At 50.7% G+C, this 24,523-nt stretch overlaps 7 protein-coding genes across 7 annotated transcripts; 3 read left to right on the plus strand and 4 right to left on the minus strand.

Annotated features, from left to right (window-relative positions):
• Window positions 1–2,596: 2,596 nt before the first annotated feature.
• On the plus strand, window positions 2,597–5,699 carry NEUTE1DRAFT_145394 (sulfate permease 2; the record flags this gene model as incomplete). Its single annotated transcript, XM_009851304.1, has 6 exons — window positions 2,597–2,914; window positions 2,990–3,069; window positions 3,137–3,187; window positions 3,245–3,777; window positions 3,852–4,714; window positions 4,821–5,699. The coding sequence occupies 6 exons, from the start codon at window positions 2,636–2,638 to the stop codon at window positions 5,472–5,474; spliced, it is 2,460 nt and encodes an 819-aa protein (XP_009849606.1).
• A 113-nt stretch (window positions 5,700–5,812) lies between these two features.
• NEUTE1DRAFT_40229 (uncharacterized protein) lies at window positions 5,813–6,214 on the minus strand (the record flags this gene model as incomplete). Its single annotated transcript, XM_009850541.1, has 2 exons — window positions 5,813–5,992; window positions 6,092–6,214. Coding segments are annotated over 2 exons (303 nt in total), but the record flags the coding sequence as incomplete, so codon positions are not given.
• An 876-nt stretch (window positions 6,215–7,090) lies between these two features.
• On the plus strand, window positions 7,091–7,585 carry NEUTE1DRAFT_136437 (uncharacterized protein; the record flags this gene model as incomplete). The annotated part of the gene is made up of 1 exon (XM_009851305.1): window positions 7,091–7,585. One exon carries the CDS (start codon window positions 7,091–7,093, stop codon window positions 7,583–7,585), a length of 495 nt encoding a protein of 164 aa, XP_009849607.1.
• Window positions 7,586–9,798: 2,213 nt separating this feature from the next.
• Window positions 9,799–10,722, minus strand: NEUTE1DRAFT_60704 (uncharacterized protein; the record flags this gene model as incomplete). Its single annotated transcript, XM_009851306.1, has 2 exons — window positions 9,799–9,876; window positions 9,943–10,722. Coding segments are annotated over 2 exons (858 nt in total), but the record flags the coding sequence as incomplete, so codon positions are not given.
• A 3,523-nt stretch (window positions 10,723–14,245) lies between these two features.
• NEUTE1DRAFT_60706 (uncharacterized protein) lies at window positions 14,246–16,014 on the minus strand (the record flags this gene model as incomplete). Its single annotated transcript, XM_009851307.1, has 2 exons — window positions 14,246–14,917; window positions 14,979–16,014. 2 exons carry the CDS (start codon window positions 15,975–15,977, stop codon window positions 14,390–14,392), a joined length of 1,527 nt encoding a protein of 508 aa, XP_009849609.1.
• Window positions 16,015–18,085: 2,071 nt separating this feature from the next.
• NEUTE1DRAFT_128777 (uncharacterized protein) lies at window positions 18,086–20,046 on the minus strand (the record flags this gene model as incomplete). Its single annotated transcript, XM_009851308.1, has 2 exons — window positions 18,086–19,723; window positions 19,824–20,046. The coding sequence occupies 2 exons, from the start codon at window positions 19,857–19,859 to the stop codon at window positions 18,086–18,088; spliced, it is 1,674 nt and encodes a 557-aa protein (XP_009849610.1).
• A 1,185-nt stretch (window positions 20,047–21,231) lies between these two features.
• On the plus strand, window positions 21,232–23,786 carry NEUTE1DRAFT_121192 (uncharacterized protein; the record flags this gene model as incomplete). Its single annotated transcript, XM_009851309.1, has 2 exons — window positions 21,232–21,384; window positions 21,465–23,786. 2 exons carry the CDS (start codon window positions 21,232–21,234, stop codon window positions 23,784–23,786), a joined length of 2,475 nt encoding a protein of 824 aa, XP_009849611.1.
• Between the last annotated feature and the right edge of the window lie 737 nt (window positions 23,787–24,523).

Here is a 24,523-nt window from a genome sequence, read left to right on the forward strand (position 1 = left end):
CTACTACTATTTAATTAGTCCTACCGAAGATATAGTATATTTATAATTCCTTTTATATTTTACTCCTAGAATTTTATTGTACTAGTAATTAGGTAGCCCTCAATCCTAATTAAGTCCTACGTACGGTAGCCCTAATTAAATTTAAAGACTATAAGGTAAAGAAAGTTGTAAATTCTATAATAACCGAGAATAAATATTTTATTATATTAAGTAGGAAGGCTAAAAGATTTTAAGTAATATTTAGGAATTATAGGAATACTTCTTTATTAATAGAGCTAAGTAATAAATTATTATATTTTACTAATATTACCTAAATAAATTTCGAAACCTTTGCACCCTCGATATAATGAAATAATTATTTTTAATATTATAAACCGGTATTACTAATTTCGTTAGTTCGAAGCGAACCTTAAAGAAGGGGGAATTAATATTATACAGATATTTTAACCCTAACCCTAGCCGGATAAATTAAAACTAGGGAATTATCCGGCTAGGACTAATTAATTAATTAATAGGATCTTAGCCGGTTAGTTATAATAGAACTATAAAGCTTAAATTAATTTTATAGCCTCGCGGTTGCTTAAATACTCCAAATACCCTTCGGATAAATTAACCCTCCGACGGTAACGCTTACCTAGAATCTCTAAATCCTCTTATTATATTCTAACTAATAATATTACTACTAATTATACAGCTTCTATTCGAAATTACGCTAGTCCGCCCTACCTAAATATTCCGGGCATTACGAAATTACGGCCGGGCTAACCCCGGTCTAGAGAAAGTATCGGCAACAGGGCTAGCGCTAGGAGATTAGAGGAAGCTATTTATAGGGTTCTATATATAAGTACTAGGGGTGTTCACCGCTTGATAGATGCCTTGTGGCTTTACAGTTGGATAAGGCCGCTAGATTTATATACGTACTCAATAGGAGGAAGGAAGGCTTTGGTATAAGAAGGCTGTTGAGCTTAACCTAGTTGGAAAGGCTTAAAAGGATTAATAAGGCCTTCGAGACTAAAGTAGTTTATTAGTTGAATTGAACTACTGTTCCAAGCCTAGGATACTGCCCTTATTACACCTAACAATAGGCCCTCTCTTATACTTCCCTATTACTACCCTCTCGCTATATAATTTTAATTTAGAACTAGAGCGTTATTTAGCACATTACTAGCTCGATAGTAGTAGCGGGGGGGGAGGAGGAGGAGGAGGAGGAGGAAGCGCTAGGCGAATTGGAGGTACCCGGATTAATTATACTAAGAGTACTAGCTAGGCTAGCTAGGCTAGATGGGGTATTAGTACCTTAAATACAAATATCTCTCTATACTATATACTATTATTACTAAAATAGAAAGTCCTAATGCGTAGATCTATTTTAATACTACGTTTATTAACGATAATAAGCTTTATAGAGGGTAAAAGAGTGAGTAGATATTATAGGGCAAGTTATAGGGTAAATAAAAAGACACTGGAGGGTGGAGACATTCAAAATCACCGTCTTGCATATAATTTCTAGTAGGCATGAATATTGCAGGATGCTTGAAAATTATGCCTGATTGCCAGGGAACCTAAAACCCAATGGCACGAGTCTTTGCGGTAGCGAAGAACGACAAGGATCAGACACAGCGCACGGCGGCGGCACAGACATGCATTTTCGCTTGGGGATGACGCTCGACTCCAAAAGCCATGCAGGCAAGACACTCTTTACCAGTGATACCAAAATGGACGAGGATGACATGTTGCGGCTGAATTCTCGGTACGTTGTCGGTACATGTTTCTCGAAACCGAGGAAAGGGGTCCCCCGTTGAGTACGTTGGCTCCTCGAACTATCAAGTTCCAGCCTTCTTGCCAGCGGAATGAAGCCTTGGCTTGATGATGCGAGATCTCGTCAACTCGGCGTGCGAATGGCGCCGACTTGTAGCCTCTTGGCTATTGTTGCCCAGGACTGGGCCAAGCAGAGGTCCCTGAACCCGGAGAAGTTTTTCCCCCATCCATCAACACATCCATTTGTATAATATGCCACGGACAGGGCAAATTTCCCATTTAGGTCTCTGTACCGCATGTCAGTACGCGGCGTGGTGGGGTTTCCGGGTGCCGGCTCTGCAACTATATGCAAGAGGGAAATGAATGGAATGGGATGGGATGCATGGAGTTATGGATTTGCAGCCCGAGACGGCACCAATAATCAAGGGCCCAAAAACCATGTGTAGGAACTGAACGACTGGTACCACATGGCAGGGATACATACCTCGATGCTGTAGCATCCGAATCTCACTGCGTATGTGCTACATCTACCGAATGGTGGGATCTAGGATTGGGCTATAGTTCCAGTTAGCAGACGATTCGATTGGGAAAGTAAGAGTAAAAAAAGAAAAGAAAAAAGGAGACAACACGCTCGTTGCCTCCCCACGACGATGCAGCCTGGTCCAGAAACTAGGAGACACCCCATGTTCGCGGATGCCATTCATTGTCACCAATTCGGGACGGTAACGGAAGCTACCGCAACATTGCTCACATATAACCGGTCCTTCTTATTTGCAGGTCTCGGCCGTTTACTCTCACAGTCCTGGCTCTACTACATTTTACTTCGATTGTCATACCCGAACAATTGGAGAGTCCGTGACACTCCATTGACACTCAGATGGCTTCAACAAGCACAGCGGGAGACCGCATCAAGAAGTTCCTCGGAATTCCTGCCGACGAAAGACTCGACGACACAGCATACTACGACGATGGCTCCTTTGTAGAGTCGGAACCAACCACCCAAGACTTCCTCAACGAGATCCGTCCGACAGTTCAGCGCACACTCAACTACCTCAGGGAATTGTTTCCGTTTGTTAACTGGATCTTCCACTACAACTTGACATGGCTGTTGGGTGACTTTATTGCGGGAGTCACGGTTGGCTTCGTCGTGGTACCGGTCAGTACAACGATTCTATGACGTCCTAGGACACTCGACTTTTGAAGAGACGCTGATGAAATACGAGAGTAACAGCAAGGCATGGCTTATGCAAAACTCGCCAATCTTGCCCCTGAATATGGCCTTTACACTTCTTTCGTCGGTTTCCTGTTATAGTGAGTTTTTCCTCGAGGTAGGTGTCAGGATCCCTACATAGATGAAAGCTAACCGTGAGTTACACAGCTGGGCTTTTGCTACGTCTAAGGACATCACGATAGGTGCAGTCGCTGTAATGTATGGTTCCCATAGTACGACTGTCATCAAAGTCTTGCTAATATAACACCACCACAGGTCCACCATTGTTGGAAACATCATCGCGAACGTCCAAAAGGATCATCCCGACTTTGACGCCGGCGATATCGCACGAACACTGGCATTTATTTGTGGCGCGGTGCTTCTCTTCCTTGGTCTCATTAGATTCGGATTCATCGTCGAATTCATCCCCATTGTGGCCATCTCGGCTTTCATGACTGGGTCAGCAATATCGATTGCCGCGGGACAGGTATCCACCCTCATGGGCATTCCCAACATCAACTCCCGCGAGGAGACCTACAAGGTCATCATCAACACACTAAAGGGGCTTCCCAACACACATCTGGATGCCGCCATGGGCTTGACCGCGCTATTTGGGCTGTACTTTATCCGTTGGTTTTGTACCCAAATGGGGAAGAGATACCCCCGTCAGCAGAGGGCTTGGTTCTTCGTATCCACGCTTCGCATGGTCTTTATTATCATTCTCTACATTCTGGTCAGCTGGCTTGTCAACCGCCATGTCAAGGATCCGAAAAAGGCACATTTCAAGATCCTTGGGCATGTTCCAAGTGGTAAGTTTGCACCCCCTTTTCCAACTCGACACCCCCCCTTCTGTAACCGTAACTTACGAACCGGGTGACGACAGGCTTTCAACACAAGGGAGCTCCCCGCCTCGATAACGAAATTCTCTCTGCCATCAGTGGCGACATTCCGACCACCATTCTCGTTCTGCTGATTGAACACATCGCCATCTCAAAGTCGTTTGGTCGCGTCAACAACTACATCATCAACCCATCCCAGGAACTCGTCGCCATCGGCTTCACCAACCTTCTCGGTCCCTTCCTCGGAGGCTACCCCGCTACCGGATCATTCTCGAGAACGGCCATCAAGGCCAAAGCCGGTGTTCGCACGCCTCTCGCTGGCATCTTTACAGCCGTCCTCGTCCTGCTCGCTCTCTATGCGCTAACCTCCGTCTTTTTCTACATTCCCAACAGCGCTCTCGCCGCCATGATCATTCACGCCGTCGGCGACCTGATCACTCCTCCAAGGGAGGTGTACAAGTTCTGGCTGACCTCGCCGCTCGAGGTGGTCATCTTCTTCGCCGGAGTGTTCGTTTCCATCTTCACCTCGATCGAGAACGGTATCTACGTGACTGTCGCTGCCTCCGGTGCCGTGCTACTATGGCGCATCGCCAAGAGCCCCGGCAAGTTCCTCGGCCAGACCGAGATCTACACGGCACCCCGCGAGTTGGTGCGCGGCAGCAAGGACTCCGGGCTCACGCAAAGCCTGCTGCAGAAGTCGGAGCACCACACCGCCTTCTTGTCTCTTGACAGGGACGACCTCTCCAACCCCGAGCTGCAGATCTCGACTGCCTGGCCCGGTATCTTCGTGTACCGCTTCGGCGAGGGTCTGAACTATGTCAACTCGGCGAAACACCTCGACAACTTGACCATCCACGTCTTCAAGCACACTCGCCGGACGGAGTTGAACAAGTTCGAGAAGCTCGGTGTACGTGATCACCCCCCCCCCCCTTCTTCCCCCTTTTCCCTCTTCCCTCTTTTCCCTATCCCCTCCTCTCGAAAGGGACCAGAACTGACAGAAGATGATTCAACAGGACCGACCATGGAACGATCCTGGCCCGCGCCGCGGCCAAGCCTTCCTAACCGACGAGCTCGTTGCGCGCCCGACCCTGCGCGCCATCATCCTCGACTTCTCCGCCGTCAACTGCATCGACGTGACCGCCGCCCAGGCGCTGCAAGACCTGCGCAACCAGTTCGACCGCTACGCACACCCGGATAAAGTCGAGTGGCATTTCGCCGGCGTGTCTAACCGATGGACTAAGCGCGCCCTCGTAGCGTCTGGGTTCGGTGTGGACTCGTCGCGAACGGCGAAGGTGCAGAGGGGAAACTACAAGGGTGATGTTCAGGAGGTGGACCAGGGCCCGTTGGTTGCAATTGGGCCTAGTGTTTCGGCTAGCGATATTGAGGCGGTGCCGTTCGGCACAAGTGGTTCGGGCAGTACGGACGAAAAGAGGCCTGAGGGTGAGGGTGGTGCTACAAATGGTGATGTGGAGAAGGGTAATGCTAATGGGGAGGATATCTCGACGGTGCCGACTGCGACCAGTGCTGACGCTGGTGCGTTGGCAAGGGACGCTGGAGGGAAGAGGTTGGTGCCGGTGTTTGGGATTAACAGGCCGTTCTTTCACATTGACCTGGCGACTGCTTTGAAGAGCGCGGTAAGGAATACCGGGGTGGTGGTCGCAGAGTGACGGGCGTAATCGGGCATGATCAGATGGAGTTGGTTTTGTAAAGCCGGAGTTTTCCCATTTTTCCTAGACGAGATGTCTACTATGGTACGTAATGTTGAATGATCTAACAGTTCAAGGCACTGAACACTGTTGATTTATGGATATCTGGGTGGCATCAAGATCATTACTGATTTTTCGATAGCCTACAAATTGCACCTAAGGGACGAATACATGCCGTGAAACTCTTCCTCAGGTTACAGCACCTAGATACATCACCTAGTTGAATCTCACATGAACGTGGTCCCTGAAGAACACCGATCAGCACAACATGCCAACTCATATTCAAGCCGAGACATCACTTACCAATGGTTCTGGGTAATCGAGCCACGATTCTCCATAGTCCTCCAAGAAGTCCAGCTCTTGACCGAGCCGATCGACGGGCTCCAGATCTTCTGACCCCAAATAACGTACTTGAGGTTGAGGGTACTCCGGTTATTCATGACCCACTCAGCAATCTCGCGGCCAGACTTGGTAGGGACCTGCTCGCCATTGTCGGATGTCAGCTCAACCCTTAGCTTCTTCTCCCGGCTTCGACTCTAATTAACAGAGCCAAACCAAAACGAACAGAAGAAACGTACACCACCAGCATCCGAACACATAAAATCAAAGGCCTTCCCGGTACAATGATCAGACGTAGCGCCCGCCTTGCCATCGCGAATGCAGTAAATCTGCCTGACCCTTCTTGGGAAAGCGGCCACAACCTATGTATGTACTGGATGCTGGACAGCACTATCCAAGTATCTGGATTGAGAAACGAACAAAAGCTGTGCAATTCTCGATAAACAAGTCAGTTGTTCATCGGTTGCTAATGTTGTAGAGCTTTGCTCGTTGTTTTCTTGCCTGCCCGGTCAGCCGCTTTGAGTATCAGTCTTCTTACTTGTATCAGTGAGTGTGCTCTAAAATCAAGGTGAAGAACCAGGCAGCAACTGAGTGTCTACCTAGCAAGTCGTTGAGTAGCTTGAGAACAAGGTGATGCTGTGAGAAGGACAAGTGGCAAACAGATGCAACAACAACAACAAACCTTTTCCATCTTCAGTGCTTGGCTTCCACATGCTAAACGTAAAACCATGACCAAAAGAATTATAAATATGTATGTCGTTTGTTCGGGAGCCGCGGACGATACGTTGCAGCATTGGATATCACTTCCTTCTGGGCAACTGCTGCCGACAGTAAATGTGCTATGACATTGTTTTCTTGGAAAGCATATTTTCTCGTTGGTTCCTATGCAGTCTTCGGACAGTATAAAATTTAAGGAGTCTTTTGTTCCGGTCTTCATTTTAGTTCTCCATGACTTCCATATCGTCGGAGGGCCGCGGTATGAACTGCGTAGATTATTTGTGCGCGACATTGTTCTGAGACTCCCATGCATTGCTGCATGTACTTCAAGCACAACCGCCCAAATGCGCATCACGGGCTTATGTTCAGTTGTTCAAAAAAGACTATAAATATCTCAGTAGATCGATTCCGTTCCGTCCACTTTTTCTCCTCCTCCTCCTCATTATTCTTCCCACGTCCGGTCGGTCTTCGCAACACCATCCTTCTTTCTCTACCACAACCACATCTTTGACCTCGCTACAATGTCCGCCACTAACAGCGTCGTTATCTGCAATGGCACCAACCCTCCTAAGAAGAAAAACGGTGACCGGCTTTCCAAGACCTTGAACCCTCTAGCCCCAGAGTTCGTCCCTAAGGTCCTGGTGTCCACTCCTCCCGATTCCGGAAGATCCACTTTCGCCGACCCTGTTCATACCCCGGTGAAGCAGGATTATCCTCCTTATCTGGGTCCCTACCCCTTTCCAGGGTGGCGTCAGGAGCCCTACCAGGGCACTGGACCTCAAGTGCCCTACCAAAGCCCTCATGGCCAGGCCTTCAATGCCCCCTACCAAGTAGGCTATGCGCCCTATCCGGCACCTGCCGCCGCCGCCTACGGCTACGAGCCTCACACAAGCTTTGGTCGTAACATTACCAGAGAGGTGATGGCGGTGTTGAATAATCCGTCCCCGCCGAGACCCTCCACAGACGGATCTCAAGCGCCTGCCTACCCGACTAACGCAGTCTCGCAAACAAGTTGAGTTGAAACCCTTTTATCAAAAGACCACTAAGAAGTCGCTTGCGTCAAGCTCATTGTTCTCAACCCTGCTGACCAACTTTTTTTTTTTCTTGGGTATCTCCAGGTCCGGGAAGCGATCTTGAGAAATCTGGTGAAATTGCCTGTCACTAGTCACATCCAGAGGGGGTTACGTTTTAACTCTTTACGACGACTCCATCTTTCACATTCCCGACCTGATCTAGTTCTGACACAGCGTCATAGCTCGGAAGAGGACACTCGAGCGGAGGAGACACACATATGGGGAGGAGGAAGGAAGGATGGGAGTGACCCGAAGGGCACAACAGGACCATCGTCACCCCGTCCAGTCTTCAGAATTTTTCTTTTTGTCTATTTGTCGCTCATCATCATCATCATCACTTGACAAACGGCATGAAGCGCATTGCTTCTTAAGCAGCAAGCGATGATGTTGCTTTTTGATAGTAAACAATACCTATCAACTGTCGCGGCAAGGCTTCATTTGTTCTTTTTTTCGAGTGACACTTTTCAGGTTATGAAATGCTGCATGTTCCGGTAGAGATACATGGATATTGTAGAAACTCGGGAAAATATAGGCATCCGTTTTTTTTCTTTCCCCTCTCTCTTTGACTGCCGGGCAGGGCATATGCTAAGTAAGTAATGCTCCGTAAGCCAGTTTGTGCCAGCAGACGGATATGTCTGTCCAGTTAGTGAAAGCTTGAGGAGGTTGCCCACCATTCTAACTTGCGTGCGTTTCAATGTACATGGAGCCTCAAGCTTGCCTCGCTATAAAGACTTGCCCTCTGCCTAGCGCTCAAGGAGGGAAAGAACGATTGCCTGTATTTTCCGACTTTTTCTAGCGTATGTGCAGCAGCTGGCTGGTCATTCACTCTTGCGGGCATTAATTGCCAGGAAATTCAGCAAAAGTGCGTGCATTGCACGGCGTCGTACATTCAAGGTCCATTAGGTAGGTACAGCTTCTGTGCATCTCCACATACACGTAGCCATGTGCCGGCTCTGTCAATGAACGCACTACCGTATAAACTCGGTTCGTTGATTTTTAACTTCCACGGAAATCAGGCATAATCTGTAAGCATACTGCCCGGATATGTGCATTTTATGCCCACCAAAATAAGTGGGGGAGTTGTGTTGCTACTCCGGAGCACTGTAAATTCGATTCTCCTTTTGCCCTTTCTTTTCTACCTATTTTCTCAAGGGCGCTGGAGTGTGGGGGCATTTGAATTACTATCCTGCATGCAACTTCAGGTGGGCATAAATGTTGCAGTATGCTTACTGCGTATGCCTGATTTCCCAAGACGTTTAAAATCAACGAACCGAGTTTGTGCGGTATCAACAATTTACACAGGCGTATACGTACGTGACGTTTGAAATATGTAGCTCGAACCTGACAGCCGGCGCCACTAAGCATAATAAGGAGTAGGTTTGTGTTGCGGGATTTGCAAGTTTCGCGAGTGTCCTCGGTAGAGAATGTAGAGGTAGGTATAGTGCAGTGGCGCACTGCGCAGCAGGACGTGCGCGCATGCAGCCATCCGAACATCTTATACACTATTAGTGATATTATCTTAACATTCAAGCGGGTTTAGCTCAGTTGGGAGAGCGTCAGACTGAAGTCCACTTCACTCAATAATCTGAAGGTCGTGTGTTCGATCCACACAAACCGCATCTTCTTTTGGAATTTTTTTTCCCCAACGGGGTCGGTCACATAAGATGTGGGCCTAGCGAGGGTGGCGGCGATTCAGGGGAAGTAAACAATGAACCAGGCGCAACTGTTCCTGTATGTAAGCAAGGAGCAGCAGCACGTGGCAACCGCAGGAAATGCGATTTATTTTCTGGTTTTTTTTTCACAGCGAATGCAGTGTGTTTTGGGAAAATTGAATGGATGATGTAGTGGAAGTCAACGGTGGTTCATCACCTTCAGAAATATGATATCAGAGTAAATATATAGCTTATGTACATGAATGTTGAAAAGAATAATGATAATATGTTCAAGAGAATAAAGTGAAGATGTTGTTCAGCGAATGAGAAGTAGTGCCGAATCCGAAGAAGTAGACGGGTTCCTGAGCAGCGGAACAAGCGAGCTCGCCCAAAGAGAGAGACATTCGCATAAAAAGAACAAATATGGTTAGCAGCCCACAAGAACTGATAAAAGAAGTATAAGAATCCTCCACCTTCGTACCGCGTCACTAATGCAACTCAGTTAGAGACATATTGAGCGACATAACCGACCTCCATCATGGACCCAGGCCCATCCAGAGTGTTGGCGTTCGGATAACCGGGCTGTAAATTATCAACAAGTTAGCATCTACGTCGCAATTCCAATAATGAAGAACCAGGACAGCTTACCCAATTCCCACCAACAGCCACGTTCAAGATAAAGAACAACGGCTTGTTGCTGATCTTGTCGAATATCGCCGAGTCACCCAGCGATTGTCCCGACACTTCATGGAACTTGACCCCGTCCATGTACCACGTAATTTTGGAAGTCCACCAGTCACCCGACGTGCGATCCCACTCAATCTTCCACGTATGCCAGTCCTGGTTCGGAATGGCGGTACTGGCCCCCCTGCCGCTGGGTTCGTTGCATGGACCGCCGGGATACGTTCCGCAGTGGAGGGTTCCGTACCCTCTCAGATCACCGTTGACGGTCTCCATGATATCGAGCTCACCACAGGCGGGCCAGCTACCGCCTGAGCGGAGTTCTTGGCCCAGCAGCCAAAAGGCTGGCCAGATTCCCGCCTTGGTGTTGGTCGGGTTGCTGCCGAAGCGAATTTCGGCCTGGGCGACGGTCTTCTTGCCGGCTGGGGGTGTGAAAGTATAAGTAGACTCGATGCGGCCGGAGATCCAGTCGCCGTTGCCGTTCTGTTGGCGCCAGGGGATGATCTGCAGGGTGTGGTCGCCACTGACATGGATGGTCTTGGTGGAGGAGGTGTACGTCTCGAGCTCGTTATTGACGTTGAGCTTGCCGTTAATGATGTTCCATCGGCTCGCACTGGGCAAGGTTTGCGGACTGCCTTCGAATTCGTCGTACCAGACTAGGTTGTAACCCTGGAGAGTGGGAGGGTGCCAGGCTGAGACCAGTGAGGGAAGGAAAGGAAGGAGGAGGATGGATCGATCGAAACGCATTGTAACTGGACTGTGTGTGTGGAAAGGAATGTAGTGAAGTGAAACGAGGGCAGTATATGCTGGTAGAACAAGAAGCTGGCAAAGAATGTACAGACAATGTTGAACGAGTGTCCGGAAGCTCTTGCTCTGTTGAAGGTAAGAGTAAGGCCTCAAGAAGGGGAAATTATGTTGTAGTTAAATAATCATCTCGAACACCATCCAAATGTATGGTCTGGAGGAAAATGACCGCAGTGCGGCAGCATCGTTCTCAGGGTAGGATCAGCCGGTCATATTGAGAACTGCTGAGTATGAGAGGTGTGCCATCAAGGACGGTATCACTTGAATGGTTTCCAAGCCTTTCTTGGTGCTTGGTCCGAAGGTCCGGAGGAGTATTCCGGCACCGACCGGTGTAGGTGGAAGGCTGGGTGTATCGACATGGCGGATAGGTCCCGGATCTGCTGCCGGAAGGAGCAAGAGATCCCCTTCGACGAAATAAGGATCTAGATTTATCCTGCCGTTCGAGGGCTGTGTGAATATACCTAGATCACTGGCTTCCCAAGTTCTCATCACCATGAAGCCACCCTAATCACTGAGGCTCAACCTCCAATAGCAGTCAGTTATCGCGCAAAAGCTCTAGAATTCTGGGATTTAGGAGTTTGACTGAGGTGTTTTGGAGTTGTAGACATCTTAGGTCCAGGCAGAAGTTGACAGCATCCCGCTGTCTCTATTGGGCCACTCGGACGATGTCGTTAGATGAAAGGTCCCAGGAACAATGCTACTACCGTTACAGTACCGTATGATCAGACCCCGGATTGTTGTCTGCTGTCGTTGTTCCTGCGTTAGTTGACCAGCCTGTGGCACTGCATAGACAGGGGAGATATTGAGCACAAGGACATTGCCCCAGTCCTGCTGATTTTAGCGCCCTCTTCACGCGGAGCTATCATTCTTAGTGACCTGGAGTGCATAACTTGGGTAGTATCGATGTCAGAGGGATCGCATGCTGCCAGGTAAGTAACCCGTGATGGGAGTAATACCGCCGAGTATGCTGCCCACGGGTCTCGGCTGGGGGATGTTGTCGAGCAGAAAAGGCAAGTGCCTGCCTACACTGGGCACGACGGCCTGCGTGTAACGTTGTATACTGGGCGCTGTCTCCCACTTTGACATGTTTTGTCTTTCAGATTCTCCCATCTTAGCCATTGCGATGGGTTTCCAGGGCCGTTGGTGATGAGTTGAGGCCGCTGTGTCTGAGACTTTTCATCCAGTGTTTGCGTCTGTTCAATGATACTGACGTCAAGCTGGTGCATTAACTGGGATCTATCAAGCGTCTGCCCAAATTGTAAATCATTGCCCAGGGGTCTTGACCAAGGCCTTGGGTCTAGAATGCACTTGAGAAATCGCGGAGGCTTGAGCAGTAACTCAATCTCATACATCAAGCCTTGGAAGTTTGTTAGTCTGTTATCCGCTCCACATTGTCTTACAGGAGGGTAACAGGGGGCGTCGCAAGGCAGGACACGTCTATCTACGCGATATGATTGGCTGAAGCTACCTGATTTCAAGGTGAGAAAGAGCTGACAGAAGAGATCAGAACGGCCCCGGGCACCTTCTATCATCGGTAAATTTACAGGGCATTTACCGGACATTTTGTCTTTCCCCTTGGTCTAAGCCCCTGTATACCTTTAGGCACCAAGCTAACGAACTTTCCAGGGGCGAAGCACATGCCCCGTTGTCGGGCATCCCAGCCAGCCGGCTTCACAACGACTGATGACGTCCCGATGTTTGGGTCGGGTTTTCACCCCATCATTCCCCCACAAGGCCTTGGGTCTCGAACGCAGTTCAGAATCGCGGAGGTTCAGGATAGCATGTTCATTGGCTGAATCATTTGCAGGTTAAGATTGCCAGGGGCACATGCACCGGTTTCTTTGCAAAGGAAAAGGAGGAGGGATACGACCTTGTTTTCCAATTCTAGCCACGCGTTCTCATCTTGTGGCTTGTTTCTAACTGCAAGCTCTTGCATGCGATGAAGTCGAGACAACCCATTGAGTTTTGGCAACCGTCTCCCGATTCCAAGCGCTTTCGAGTGTAGGTGAGATCCAAACTCATGAACAAGGCGTCGGACAGTTATTGTTTCACTTATTCCCTGCAGTGTCGCCAGTGCCTGGCTCCGTCAGCCTACTCTTCGACGGGATAGGAGGCTGTGATGATGATTGAAGGGTGGTGAAAGGACATATGACTTTGCCACCTGAAAAAAAAAAAAACCCCCGTTCATGTCCGCCGTAGAGGTCGTAGATCATACAAGAGGTAAGGCGAGCTGATCGTCGGTGTTTAAGATCCGGCGAGCGTCCCGGATCATCGGCGCCCATCCCTTTCTGCCTGACTGATGCAAGTAGTGATGAAAACCCAAAGTTACGCTCATTGACAGGAAGGGTGTGATCATTCGAATCCGGATGGCCTTGGCAGGTTATTTTTTTTTCCAGGTCACCGGAACAGTGGTGATCACCTTACCCGGAATGATATCCTTTCAGAAGACGAGAAATTTCCTCACATCGACGGAAGGTACCCAGGTTGACGATTTGATGGGTTTCATTTTGGTGAGCTGAGGTTCGAACACAACTGGAAGTAACGAAAATTGGACGATGGGGCAAGAGGGAGCCGAAGACAGACACGCAGAAACGCAAGTTAAGAAAGTAAGGTAAGAGCGAAGGATGGGGGGTTGGCTTAAATGAACGCTTGCCGGGAAGAAGAGCAGAGGAGATGGAACGCCTAGCCAGGACGGGGAGAAATACGGCATTTGGAGCACGGCCAGCAATGATCCAACAGCAGGTGTGTGAAACTATTTTGTGTCGATTTGCTTATCTTGGGACGGTAGGAGTTGGAAGGCAAGAAGGGCCTTTTTAAATGCAAGTTTGCAGACCTAACGATAAAGAAACACGATCTTCACACCAGTTATTGAAAGCCTAGTGAGTAAAAGAGGAAGGAGTCATACCTGTGGGTGATGTGGTTTGAACAAAAAGCAAAACTACTTGAAACGAAGAAGAAAAGGATACTCGGGGAATTGGCAAAATCTAGACTATCTCTCTGAACGCCCGGCAGTAAGCACAGGAAGCAGCATACCTACTTCTGTACGTATGTTCGCTCAGTTAGTGAAAGCTACTACTGTGTGTACAACACTGCCCACCAATATCTTATTTGTGTTTCAAAGCATAGGCTCGGACTCGAGCGCTAGATTTACCAACGCCCTGTCTGATTTCCAGGCTTTTTAGGTGTTCAGCTTTTTGCCAATTCCCCGAGTTCCGAGGTGAGGTTTCATTAGGTACCTCTAAGCAGAAGATCGCCATATGGACAAATACCTTCAGGTAAACAGTCTACCCCACTTCAAGTGCTTGCCGGGTCCAGTGCCCTGGCACGGGTGCGGCACAGCTTCACCTTACTTGCCTACAGGCTGCTGATGTGCGGCGCCATGTGTACTTTAAATTGTCCACCTTTCAAATTCTGCCGACATCACAGCACTCCGTACAAACATGCCCCTTCTGTCTTTGACCTTTTTGATCATTTCACTGTATTAAGCCATGTCCATCAAGGATATTATATCTCATTATGTGTCGTTATACATTCCAACATGCAAATCATTATCATCGTCATGACCATTATCGCCAACAACCCCACACCGAAACCTCGACCACGAGGGTATCTAGATCTCCTCCCCACCGCCGCAAGGTCCAGAGTGGGAGTGGACATGGGCCCCGTTTGCGCGCTTCTTGTTGCGCTTAAGGGTCTGGGCAACATCACCATCCCAGCGGCGCTGCATAAGGTTGATGGCGGGAAGCGACTTGAACGAGCGGGCATACTTGGCCACGCTGTTGGCGATGGCCTTTGTGTTGAGAAGGAAGGCATCCCATGCAATGTTGTCAATGGTGTCGCCGGCCTGGTGGTAGTTGACATCGTACGCGATGCCAGCTGTGCCACCAACGGCCGCAGCTTCCGCCTCGGTCTTGATGCCCTCGGCACCGGTGAAGATGCCACCCGAGGGAATGCCGTTCTCGATGAAGGCGGCATAGTCGGAGCGACCGTTGAACTCGGAGGGAACAGAGGCGACCTTGTTCTTGGAGAAGAACTGCTCAAAGTCCTTCTCGATGACGTCGGAGCCCTGGGGACCGGTCAGGTTGAAGGCGCTGCCGTCACCGTCATAGATGCCGTAGATGTAGTTGGGGCTGGCAATCTGTTTTTGGAACGTCAGCATCATGGCATTATTGGCTGACATCTCGAAAAGGGAAGCATACCATATCGAAGTTGAGGTAAGCACGGATCTTGGCGAGCTCAGTCTTGGAACCGTTGAGAGATTTGACATAGTATTCGGAGCCGAGCAGGCCAAACTCCTCAGCAGACCAGAAGCCAAAGCGGACGGCGTTCTTGACCTGGAATTTGGCAAGGGCCTTCGCGACGGTCAAGATACCAATAATACCGGAACCGTCATCGTTGATACCTGGGCCTGCGGCAACGGAGTCAGAATGGCCACCAACAACGAGGACGTTGTTGTGGTCACCGCCCTTTGTCTCGGCAATGACGTTGAAGCTGACACGGTGCTCGGTGACAGCGTCTACCTTGAACTCGGCCTTGATCTCCTCACCACCCTTGATGGAAGCAATGAGAGCCTCGCCATCCTCCTTGCTGAGACCAACAACGGGCGCATAGTCCTTGAAGGCCTCGCCGAGGGTGCCCGAAAGAGAGCCAGCAACGTTGTTGTAGATGACCAGGCCGACGGCGCCAGCCTCCTTGGCGCTCAGGGCCTTCTGGCCGAAAGTGCAGTTACCCCGGGAGACGAGAACGATGTTACCGGAAGCCTCAGCAGGGTACTCGGCGGCCGAGCAGCCAAGGCCCCCGGCATAGACGATAGGCCCAGTGGCAGATCCAGCAGGGGTATAGGTCATGATCCGGACATCGAGGGCCTTGCCGTTGACACTCAAGGAACCGGTACCAGCCGAGTAAGTCTCGACAAAGGGCTGCTTGTAGACGTCATAGTAACCGGTGTCCTTGAGGGTGTTGTAGAGGAAGTCGACGGTGGCGTTGTGACCGGTGCTGCCAAAGACACGAGTGCCGTTGTTGGCATCGGCAATGTCCTGAAGCTTCTGAGCACCGGCGCGGATGTCCTGCTCGGTGATTTGGTACTGCAAGGCGTCGGAGCAGACATAGGGCTTCCTGGTAGGACCACCTTGGATGGTAGCAGCCAGTGCGGGAATCGCCAGGGCGAGGGTTGCGAGGGAGGCAGCGACAGTTCTCATTTTGGCGGATCCAACACCTATGCTTTTTTTGAGCCGAGAGAGGGCTGAAAAGGCAGAGCGGAGGAGAGGTAGAGATGTAAGACAGGAACGTGGGAATCACCGTCAAGATAGGGCTTTTGAGCTCCCATCTTGTCAACCCCTGCCTGTTGTTGCTCTGCAGCGCGACTCAGTTCACACGGCAGCGCATTCCATTCCCATGTCAACTCACACTCACCACCTTCTCCTTTACCTAGGCTACATATCAACCATCACGTCAACGAAGCCTTGAAAATCGACAACACGAGGTTCGATGAGACGAGGTTCCCGAAGTGGCAGTTAAATGTAGCGCTCCCACTAGTCTTCCCCAGTTTCCTGGCCTTGGCGGGCTCTAGGCTGGGCTAGCCAAGAAAAGCCAAGCGTGATATCGCGGGAGCTGCCTCTTTTAGCATGGCGCCCATCGAGGCCAATTGCCGAATGTCGTGCTCTGCTAAATCCAGAACGGCAGGTTCTGGACACTCATGCCGGCCTGGATCATCGGGATAGGCATCGTTTCTCGGCATTCTTGGGAGTTGGGACTGGGATTCGAAATTCCCCCTCTTTGCGAGGTGGAGCTGGGATTCATCATTTCGATCCGGAACTGGTCTGTTGCTTTTCCTATGCGTACCAAAACCTGCTCAAAGGCTTTCAGTTCCAACAACGACATCATTATCGGACAATCGAATGAACAACCGAACCAAAAAAAAAAAAAGCCGTCAATGTTGGATCTGCACAAATACATATGTATCAGGCAGCCACGCAGGAACAGCGTGGGATATCAATTCCGACAACGTGCTGTGCCTCTCAAAGCGTGCCTTACATATCCGACCCTCCCACGCAACGAACGCCTTGCATTTGTGTCTCTCGAGTTTGGAAGCTGACAAGAGTCAAGACAGCAAGATAGCGAGCAGGTGATGCTTAGACAATGCGCCCAGCGGTGAGCACATACGTTACAGTACAAGAACGTCACTCATCCGTCCATTATCCGTCATCTCCATCTCGGGCATGTCAACCCAAAATAGGTCCTCACCGAAGTCGTGAAGTGTGGTGATTTCGATAGCAAGTCTGGAGAGACCTGGTCGGAGGTCTTGTCACTGCAGGAGACCGTTTGCTTGCGCCTATCTTCGGACTTGGCTTAGCATGGGTGGTTTTCTTGGTGTCTTGGTTTTGGGTGACGAACACGAACCAGCCTGATAATAAATATACATAGTAGTAGGTGAGACAATGGGCCAAGGCCAACATCGCAAGTGAAATATTACCTAGTTGGGAGTTTCACTTACTAGGTACATATGTGCTTGCCGACTCAATTGCGCGCCAAGACAGGCGTTCAGGGGAAGGTACCCCGCGTAAACATTGCCGCTGCCCCTCGATGGAAGCTCGGTCTTGGCAGCATTCAAAGGTCGTGAGTGCAAGCAACGGGCGACTACTTGAAGAACATATCTTCTCAAGTCAACGAACTCGGTGTTGTAAGTGTTGTCGAGCCGAGATGTATCAGATACTTCGTGGTCGAAGTACTCTCCCCACCATCTTACGCTTGTAAAACAGAGTATCTCGTATCCGAGTATCCTTCTTCATCATTACGCTTGTAAAGAGTGTAAGAATCATCCAATCTTTGTCTACCTAGCCAAAATCGTTTGAAAGCATGACTCTGGCTCCTCATGGTAAAACCTAAAGAAGTACAAAACTCTATTCTACTTGCTGATGATGAAATGGGCATGAATCTACGCTGCCCATCAACCCTATTTGAACCAACCCACCGGTGTTCATTTTGCTCTACAGTCTCTTGGAGACAAGGACAAGCCAAAACCACATGAACGCCTAGCCTGCTTGATCTTCTTCGTTGCTCCCCTTCGAAACTTTGGGCCCGCCAATGCGTGATGATACCGCCATGCCGTGATAATGTAGTGTTTTACACCGAAAAACAGAACGCGCTACTCCCAACCCCCCCTTTCCATCATCGTAGCTTAGTAACCTGGCCACAACAGAATGCCCAACTCACCCTCCCCAGAAACGTACAATATTGATACAGCCAATGAAGCCAGATGCATGGCAGAAACCACAAACAAGTCCGTGCCCTTGGTCATGAAGAGGCTCTACTTCATCTCTGCCTTGCTGTCCACCCCCGACCTTTCGCTGGGCTTATCCTCAGCAGTCGCGGTCTTGGCATTTTCGGCGTCACGTCCTTGACGGTACTTATCCATCTTTTCCGAGAGGTAACGTATCGTGCGCTTGAAACCGCTGGTAAGAGGGCCCTTGAGAGACTGTGTGGTGGCTGGCCAGTTGATGGTCTTCTTGATGACGCTCCGGACCTGTTTGCGAAGCTCCGCAGGGTCGTCGCTGGCAATGCGCTGCTCGAAGCCTCCACCCTGGCGACGCTTGAACGAAATGGCGTCCTCGTTTTGACTTTCCTCCATCATCTTGTTAAAGTCGAGCTGGGGGATCGCAAACTTCTTCTGGTACTCGAAGTAGAGCTTCGATCGGAAAGCCTTGGGCAACCGGCGAACCATGTTTCCGCGCTTGACAGGGTCCATGTCCTGCACGAGATTGAGGCTCTTGTCATTCCAGATCCAGTCTCTCTCGGTGGCGCCAGCATCATTATATTCCAAGTTTGGTAGTGTCTCGATCAGAGGAAGATACAGGCGGCGGAAGTTGGTCATGTTGTTGCCGACAATGTTCTTCACCTTGCTTGGATTCTCGGTGGGAAGAGACATGCGAGGGTCGCCGAGGTAGCTGATACCAGCAATTGTGGCAAAGAGCTCGTCTTCGGTGAACTTGGGTGGCAGCAACAGCAGAGCTGTCCGAAGAGCGGACAGAAGGTTGATCTGGTTTGCCAAGCGAATCTTGGGATCGTCGCGCAGAATTTTGACAGGCTTGTGCAGTCGTCCAGCAAGATAAAGGGTATCCCACTGGGTGAGATCCCGCTCTAGCGTATCTAGTTGTACAACGCCATATTTGATCAAAATGCCATTGACAACGACGTAGGGGTTAAAGTATACTCCAGCGCCCATCTTGTCCTGAACGTAGGAGACCGCACCCGAGCCCAGGCTCGCCAATGCCGAGTAGTGCTCTCGGTGCTGCTTCATATTGAGGGAATGCCAATGTTGCGTATGGGTGACGCCAAAAATAAAGTCGATCATCTTGGGCGTTCCATCCTGGGCTCTCTTGACGCCTTCGGGCGCCTTGGGGTGAATCTTCCGCAGCTCTTCGTCCGTAATCACTTTGCCACTAGACTTGGATTGCGGGAAGACGCCAGAGCCGTAGGCGAACGCGTAGCGGATTGGGGCCCGGAACTCCCAAGGTATCTGCTTAAGAACCTCCCTGAACTCGGGATCGAAGGGAATGAACTGGTTGACACCGAAATTCGCGTGGGGTAGTTGCTTGAACGAGTCGATGTTCAAGTTCACATTCGTCTCCCAATCATTCGTCTCGTTGAGAGTTGTGGTGCTGGAGGACGCAGAAGAGCTAGAAGCCTCGTCTAAAACGGCCTGCTTGGACTTTGTGTCCTTGGATGCCGCATCCGCGGCGGCGTTTGCGGCGTCTTCGTGCTCCACATTCTCCTTGGTGTCCTTCGCCTGAACGGCCGCGCCGTTGTTGTCGCGTGCCGTGGCGTATCTGCGCCGTAATAGGGGAGTGTGTCTCTGGTAGTATAGCGAACTTGGGGGCAAGGCAGATTGGGAGCGGAAAGGGCTGGCGCGAGCGAGCAAGGATGGGGCGCGCGGGTTGAGCCGACCCTGGAGAAGCTTTTGGTTAGCATGGGCTGTCTCTTGACGGTCCGTGGGTATGACAATGGGAACGCATGGGGATAACTTGGGGCCAGAGCTGGAAACATACCGTGAGGATTTGGGGGAGGACCCCTCTGCTAGCCATGGCGACAGACGGGAAGGTCTATGTATATTTTGAACGGGAACAGTGATGGTGGAATGCGAATGGGACGGATTGAGGCCTCGGGTGTAAAGTATTGCTGAGGCTGCGGAAGCTGCGGATGGTCACCTCTGGGTATAATCCATAAGCCGGAAGTGGTGGAAGTCTGAGTCGGGTCGGGCTGGAGCAGTCGAGGCGGATGTGGTGGGATGGAGTTGTGGTGATGCCGTGGGATTGGATGAAGGTCGGAAATGGCTGCTGGATCAAAGGAAAGAAGCCCGTCGCTAGCTCCAGCTTCCAACAAGTCTTCTACCCGCATTCCACTCTTCCACAGGGTCGGCACAGCTAAATTCCAGAGTTGCTTTTCCTTCTCCATCAGTGGGCTCTTTTGCTGTCATCGAGTGGGGCATCGCGATGTGATAGCCGTGGGCTAACTGTAAACGGTTTAGGCAGACACACAGATCATCTGGGCTGACTTGCATTTCTGACGTTTTCTCCCGTCCCTGTCTGGAATTCGAACCCCACATGAGCTCCCCTGGGGTCATCGAATGCGAGTTCATCTATGTATCCATTCCGTGTTGCCATTGGTAATTTTAGGCTGGTTAGCAGGTGTTAGTGTCTTCAATTCCATGGACATAAGATGGAATCATGACAAGATGAGAGTTGGTAGCTTCATAATCGGGCTGACATAGTGACTACTTGCCTAGGTTCATTTCTACACATAGAAGCTATGTAAATGACACTCTTGAGCCTCATTCTCCAGGGGCACTTTTATAACAGGGACATGGTTTCGATTTATTTGTCACTCCCGAGGAGCAATAGTGTACATAATGTAGGTAGTGTAGTATGTCTTTAAAGTGACGTTATATCATGGAGTGTAATAGCATCATACTACTATGGAGCAGGCTCTAGGTACCTCTAGGTAAAGCTCCATTTGAACTGAGGGAGGGTGATCGATCTCGGACATTGAAGATCTCGTTCACACACTGACCACAGCTGGACCACCATCAAGGCCACGCTGGTCCATGCCCTCTTTACAGACATCTCCCCCCTTGTGCTGCCAGGTTCTCCAGACTGCCCGACGTCGCGAGCCGTTTCCCGTTTTCCGTTTCCCCTGGCCCTGGCTGTCCGTTCCAGTTGAAGCCTCACAGTCTTGGCAGACCGGGCACTGCAGTTTCCTTGTCGGGTCCACTGAAACAAATGTTGAACCAACCAACAGAGCCGCTGCAACCCAACACTGTCCCCCAAACAATTGGGGCTGCGCTAATCTCGACGCCGCGACCGCGCTTTCAAGTGGAACTGAAAGTAAACACAACATCCAAATACTACCAGTTCTTCGCATGTCTCCGGTTCATACGCCGACTGCGCTCTTCTCGCCATGCCGCCACCGTCAATTCCTCAACCCGGCCAAGGCAAGCCGCCCTTGCGACGCGGTTCTATAAGCGGTGCCTCAGGCCCGCAGGCACAGTTTCGCGCCAGCATTGGAGCCAGCGCCATCCCACGTCCGCAGACAGCGCTCAGAGGATCTAGGGTACGTTTCCGCCTGTCGCAAACCAAAGAAGACTATTGACTCAAGATGACGTCCTGACTGTGGTTCCAATGCGTGCGTAGCCCGGAAGTTTTCGCGCTTCGATTAGTGCTCAGCCGTCTTTCGCCTTCAACCCAAGCGGCGATTCCCATATTCCGCTATCGATTGCCAACTTGAGCCGTTCGAGTTCGCGGCAAGGTCGTACGCCGACCGGGCCATCACCGCCGCCCGCTAACGATGAAACCGCAGCCAGCTCGACGAATCCGACGCGGGATAGCAGCAAGGAGAACATTGCTCCGCCAGATGCAGCAGAGTACGAAGCCCAGAGACGGCGCATCGAAGAGCTAAAGGCCGAGGTTGGCACTCTCAACTACCAGATCAGCAACTATGAACAGGAAAAGGAGTTGGGACGATTGCAGATGGAAAACGAAATGCGCGATATCCGTCGACAAGCTGAGCAGGATTTTAAAGCAAAACAAGCCGCCGATGCCGAAAAGTCCAAGGCGCTGCGACATGCTGAGTCGCTGCAAGCCGAGTTGGACGCCCTACGAGCCGAAAAGGAAACCCAAAAACGAGAACTCAATGCGAAGACAAGGGAAGCACAGGAAGAGGCAAGACTACTTCGAGAACAAGTTGAGGAGTTGAAGGCTGCTAAGGAGGAAGCAGCACGGCTAGCGGAGCGGGAAATCACCGAATTAAAGGCGAAGGTAACTGTGTTGGAGAGGACCGCGCAAGAGACAGAGGAGGAGAACAGAACACTAAAGGATACCCTCGAAAAAGTCAATGCCCAACTGGCAGAGCGAGACGACACAATAGGCAAACTCGATGCCGAGGTTCTTCGACTCAAAGCTCACACAGGCGATGCCGAGACAGTGTCCGTGATCCGCAGGGAGCTTTCAGACCAAGTGAATCACATCCGGATGCTCGAGTCTAAGAACCGTGAGCAAATAACAGAGCTCAAACACTTGCGACAGGTTTACAAGGCCGTGGAGGTAGTCGAGGAAGAGAAACGGACTCTACAGAGGAAGTTGGAAGCAGCACAAACTCTGGAGACCGAGCTGGCCGAGGAACGAAGGCAACGTCTCAGGCTAGAGGATGAAAGAAGATCATGGGCCGCATACTTGGAGTCAAATTCAGAGGGTCCCGTCGAGTTCGACTCACCGGAAGCCGTAGCAAGGGCATTGGTGGAGGAGCGTTTCCGCTCCGCCTCGCTGACCGAGCGGTTGGGTGCTCTCCAGCCTGAGATTGCCGACCGTGATAACATCATCAAGTCACTGGAGGATGAGAAGGCCAGACTTCTCGAACAAATTGAGAAACTTCGGGCAAGCAGCGGTCCTTCTGCTAACGACAAGGCCCGCGCCCGTCTAGACAGGCAACGCGCCCTCGCCGTCAAGGAGGTGGAGTACCTACGCGCCCAACTCAAGACCTTTGACATGGAAGACGTCACCATGCAACCCGAGCAGCTCGACGAGCAAAAAGCCAAGCGGATCCAAGAGCTTGAGGACCTCGTCGACAAGTACAAAGAAGAGGTTAACACCCTCCACGCCGACCTGACCTCCCTCGAATCCGCCAGCACCAGCCCCGTCCAACCCGTACTGGCCGGCACCAAACGGCCCCGTGATGACCACGACGGCGCCGAGTCCGAACAACTCGGCCAACTCGCCCGCAAGAACCGCAAGCTCCAATCCGAGTTCTCCGACCTGCAAACCTCCCACCGCATCCTCCAAAAGGAGCACGAAGTAACCACCTCCCAGCTCGCCGCCGCCAAGGAACAACTCAAAACCCGCATCCTCTCGCTGCGCGACAACCCAACCTCGGAATACGAAAAGATCAAGACCGAAACCCTTAAAGCCCTCAAGCTCGAGAACGCCGAGCTGCTCGCCCACCTCGAGCGCCAACCGACTCTCTTCGCGACCGTCCCCGCCACCCAAATCGCCGCGCTCAAACGCGAAATATCCGCCGCGCAAGCCGAGACGGCCTCGGCCCAAAAACGCGCCGACCGCCTAAAACAAGTATGGGCAGCCAAGTCTGCCGAGTTCAAAGAGGCCGTGTTCAGCACCCTGGGGTGGACCGTGACGTTCATCCCCGGAGGCAAGATGCGGGTGGAAAGTGTTTATTACCCTTCCAAGACGGAGGAGCACGAGAACAGCATCGTTTTCGATGGCGAGAAGGGCACGATGAAGGTGGGCGGAGGACCGAGGAGCGAGTTTGCGAACAGGATTGCGGATAATATTCGGTTTTGGGTCAGGGAGAGGGGAGAGGTGCCGTGCTTTCTGGCGGCGTTGACGTTGGAGTTTTATGAGGAAATGCATGGGGCGAAGCAGTTGCAGGCGACTGGGGGAGGCGAAAGTGGCAGTGGGAGCGGGACGCCTATGGAGGGGGTGACTGGGACTGCTTCGGCTTAGTAGGTCAGCTTGTTCGGTCTGGTATCTGGGCTTCCTGGGGTGGACGTTGTTTTGGGAAGCATCAATATGGCGTTGGTGCACATTTTTTGCTTTTGCTTTGCGTTGCTTCACAAGCTGGTCGAAAAGAAAGTGACAGACTTGAACGTTCGGGATGCTTAGTTTCCCCTCTATCAGGCCCTTGGGCCTTATACCACGCAGAATGGATTAAGAGCAAAATGGCACTACACATACATACATACATAATTTGACTTTGAAACAACGAGGAAACTGGGACAACCGAAGGGATAACTATCTACTTCTCACGTTGTTGCTGTCGATCGCGAATTCGAGTCCAAGCACAGTAACGAATTACAGAACGTTGACAAGTTTCCAACGATTCATGAGTTGCGAGACAAGTACCGAGTGATAGATATTCGTGATTTGGGTAAATATGTATTAACCACCAGTTACCATATTTATCGATATGTGTAATTTCCGTGTCGTGTCAGTAACTCAGCTTCTTCTAAGCATCTCCATAGGTTTACCTAAGAGTGGAACCATCAGAGTTCCATGTTATTGGTGGCCCTGCTGGTTCGGTTACGAGCAGCAACTTTTGGGATATGGCGATTGGAGAGAAAATGTCCCAAGTTAAAGACAGATAAAGAAAATAAAAATAGAAAATGAAGTGGAAAGTCGATTAGCGAGATTACCCGAGATCCCATGGGTCTAATAAGCTTGAGCCCCTTTACACATGCCCC

The sequence above is a fragment of the Neurospora tetrasperma genome (genome assembly GCF_000213175.1).
Source record: "Neurospora tetrasperma FGSC 2508 unplaced genomic scaffold NEUTE1scaffold_2, whole genome shotgun sequence".
In the NCBI taxonomy this organism is placed as follows: Eukaryota; Fungi; Ascomycota; class Sordariomycetes; order Sordariales; family Sordariaceae; genus Neurospora; species Neurospora tetrasperma.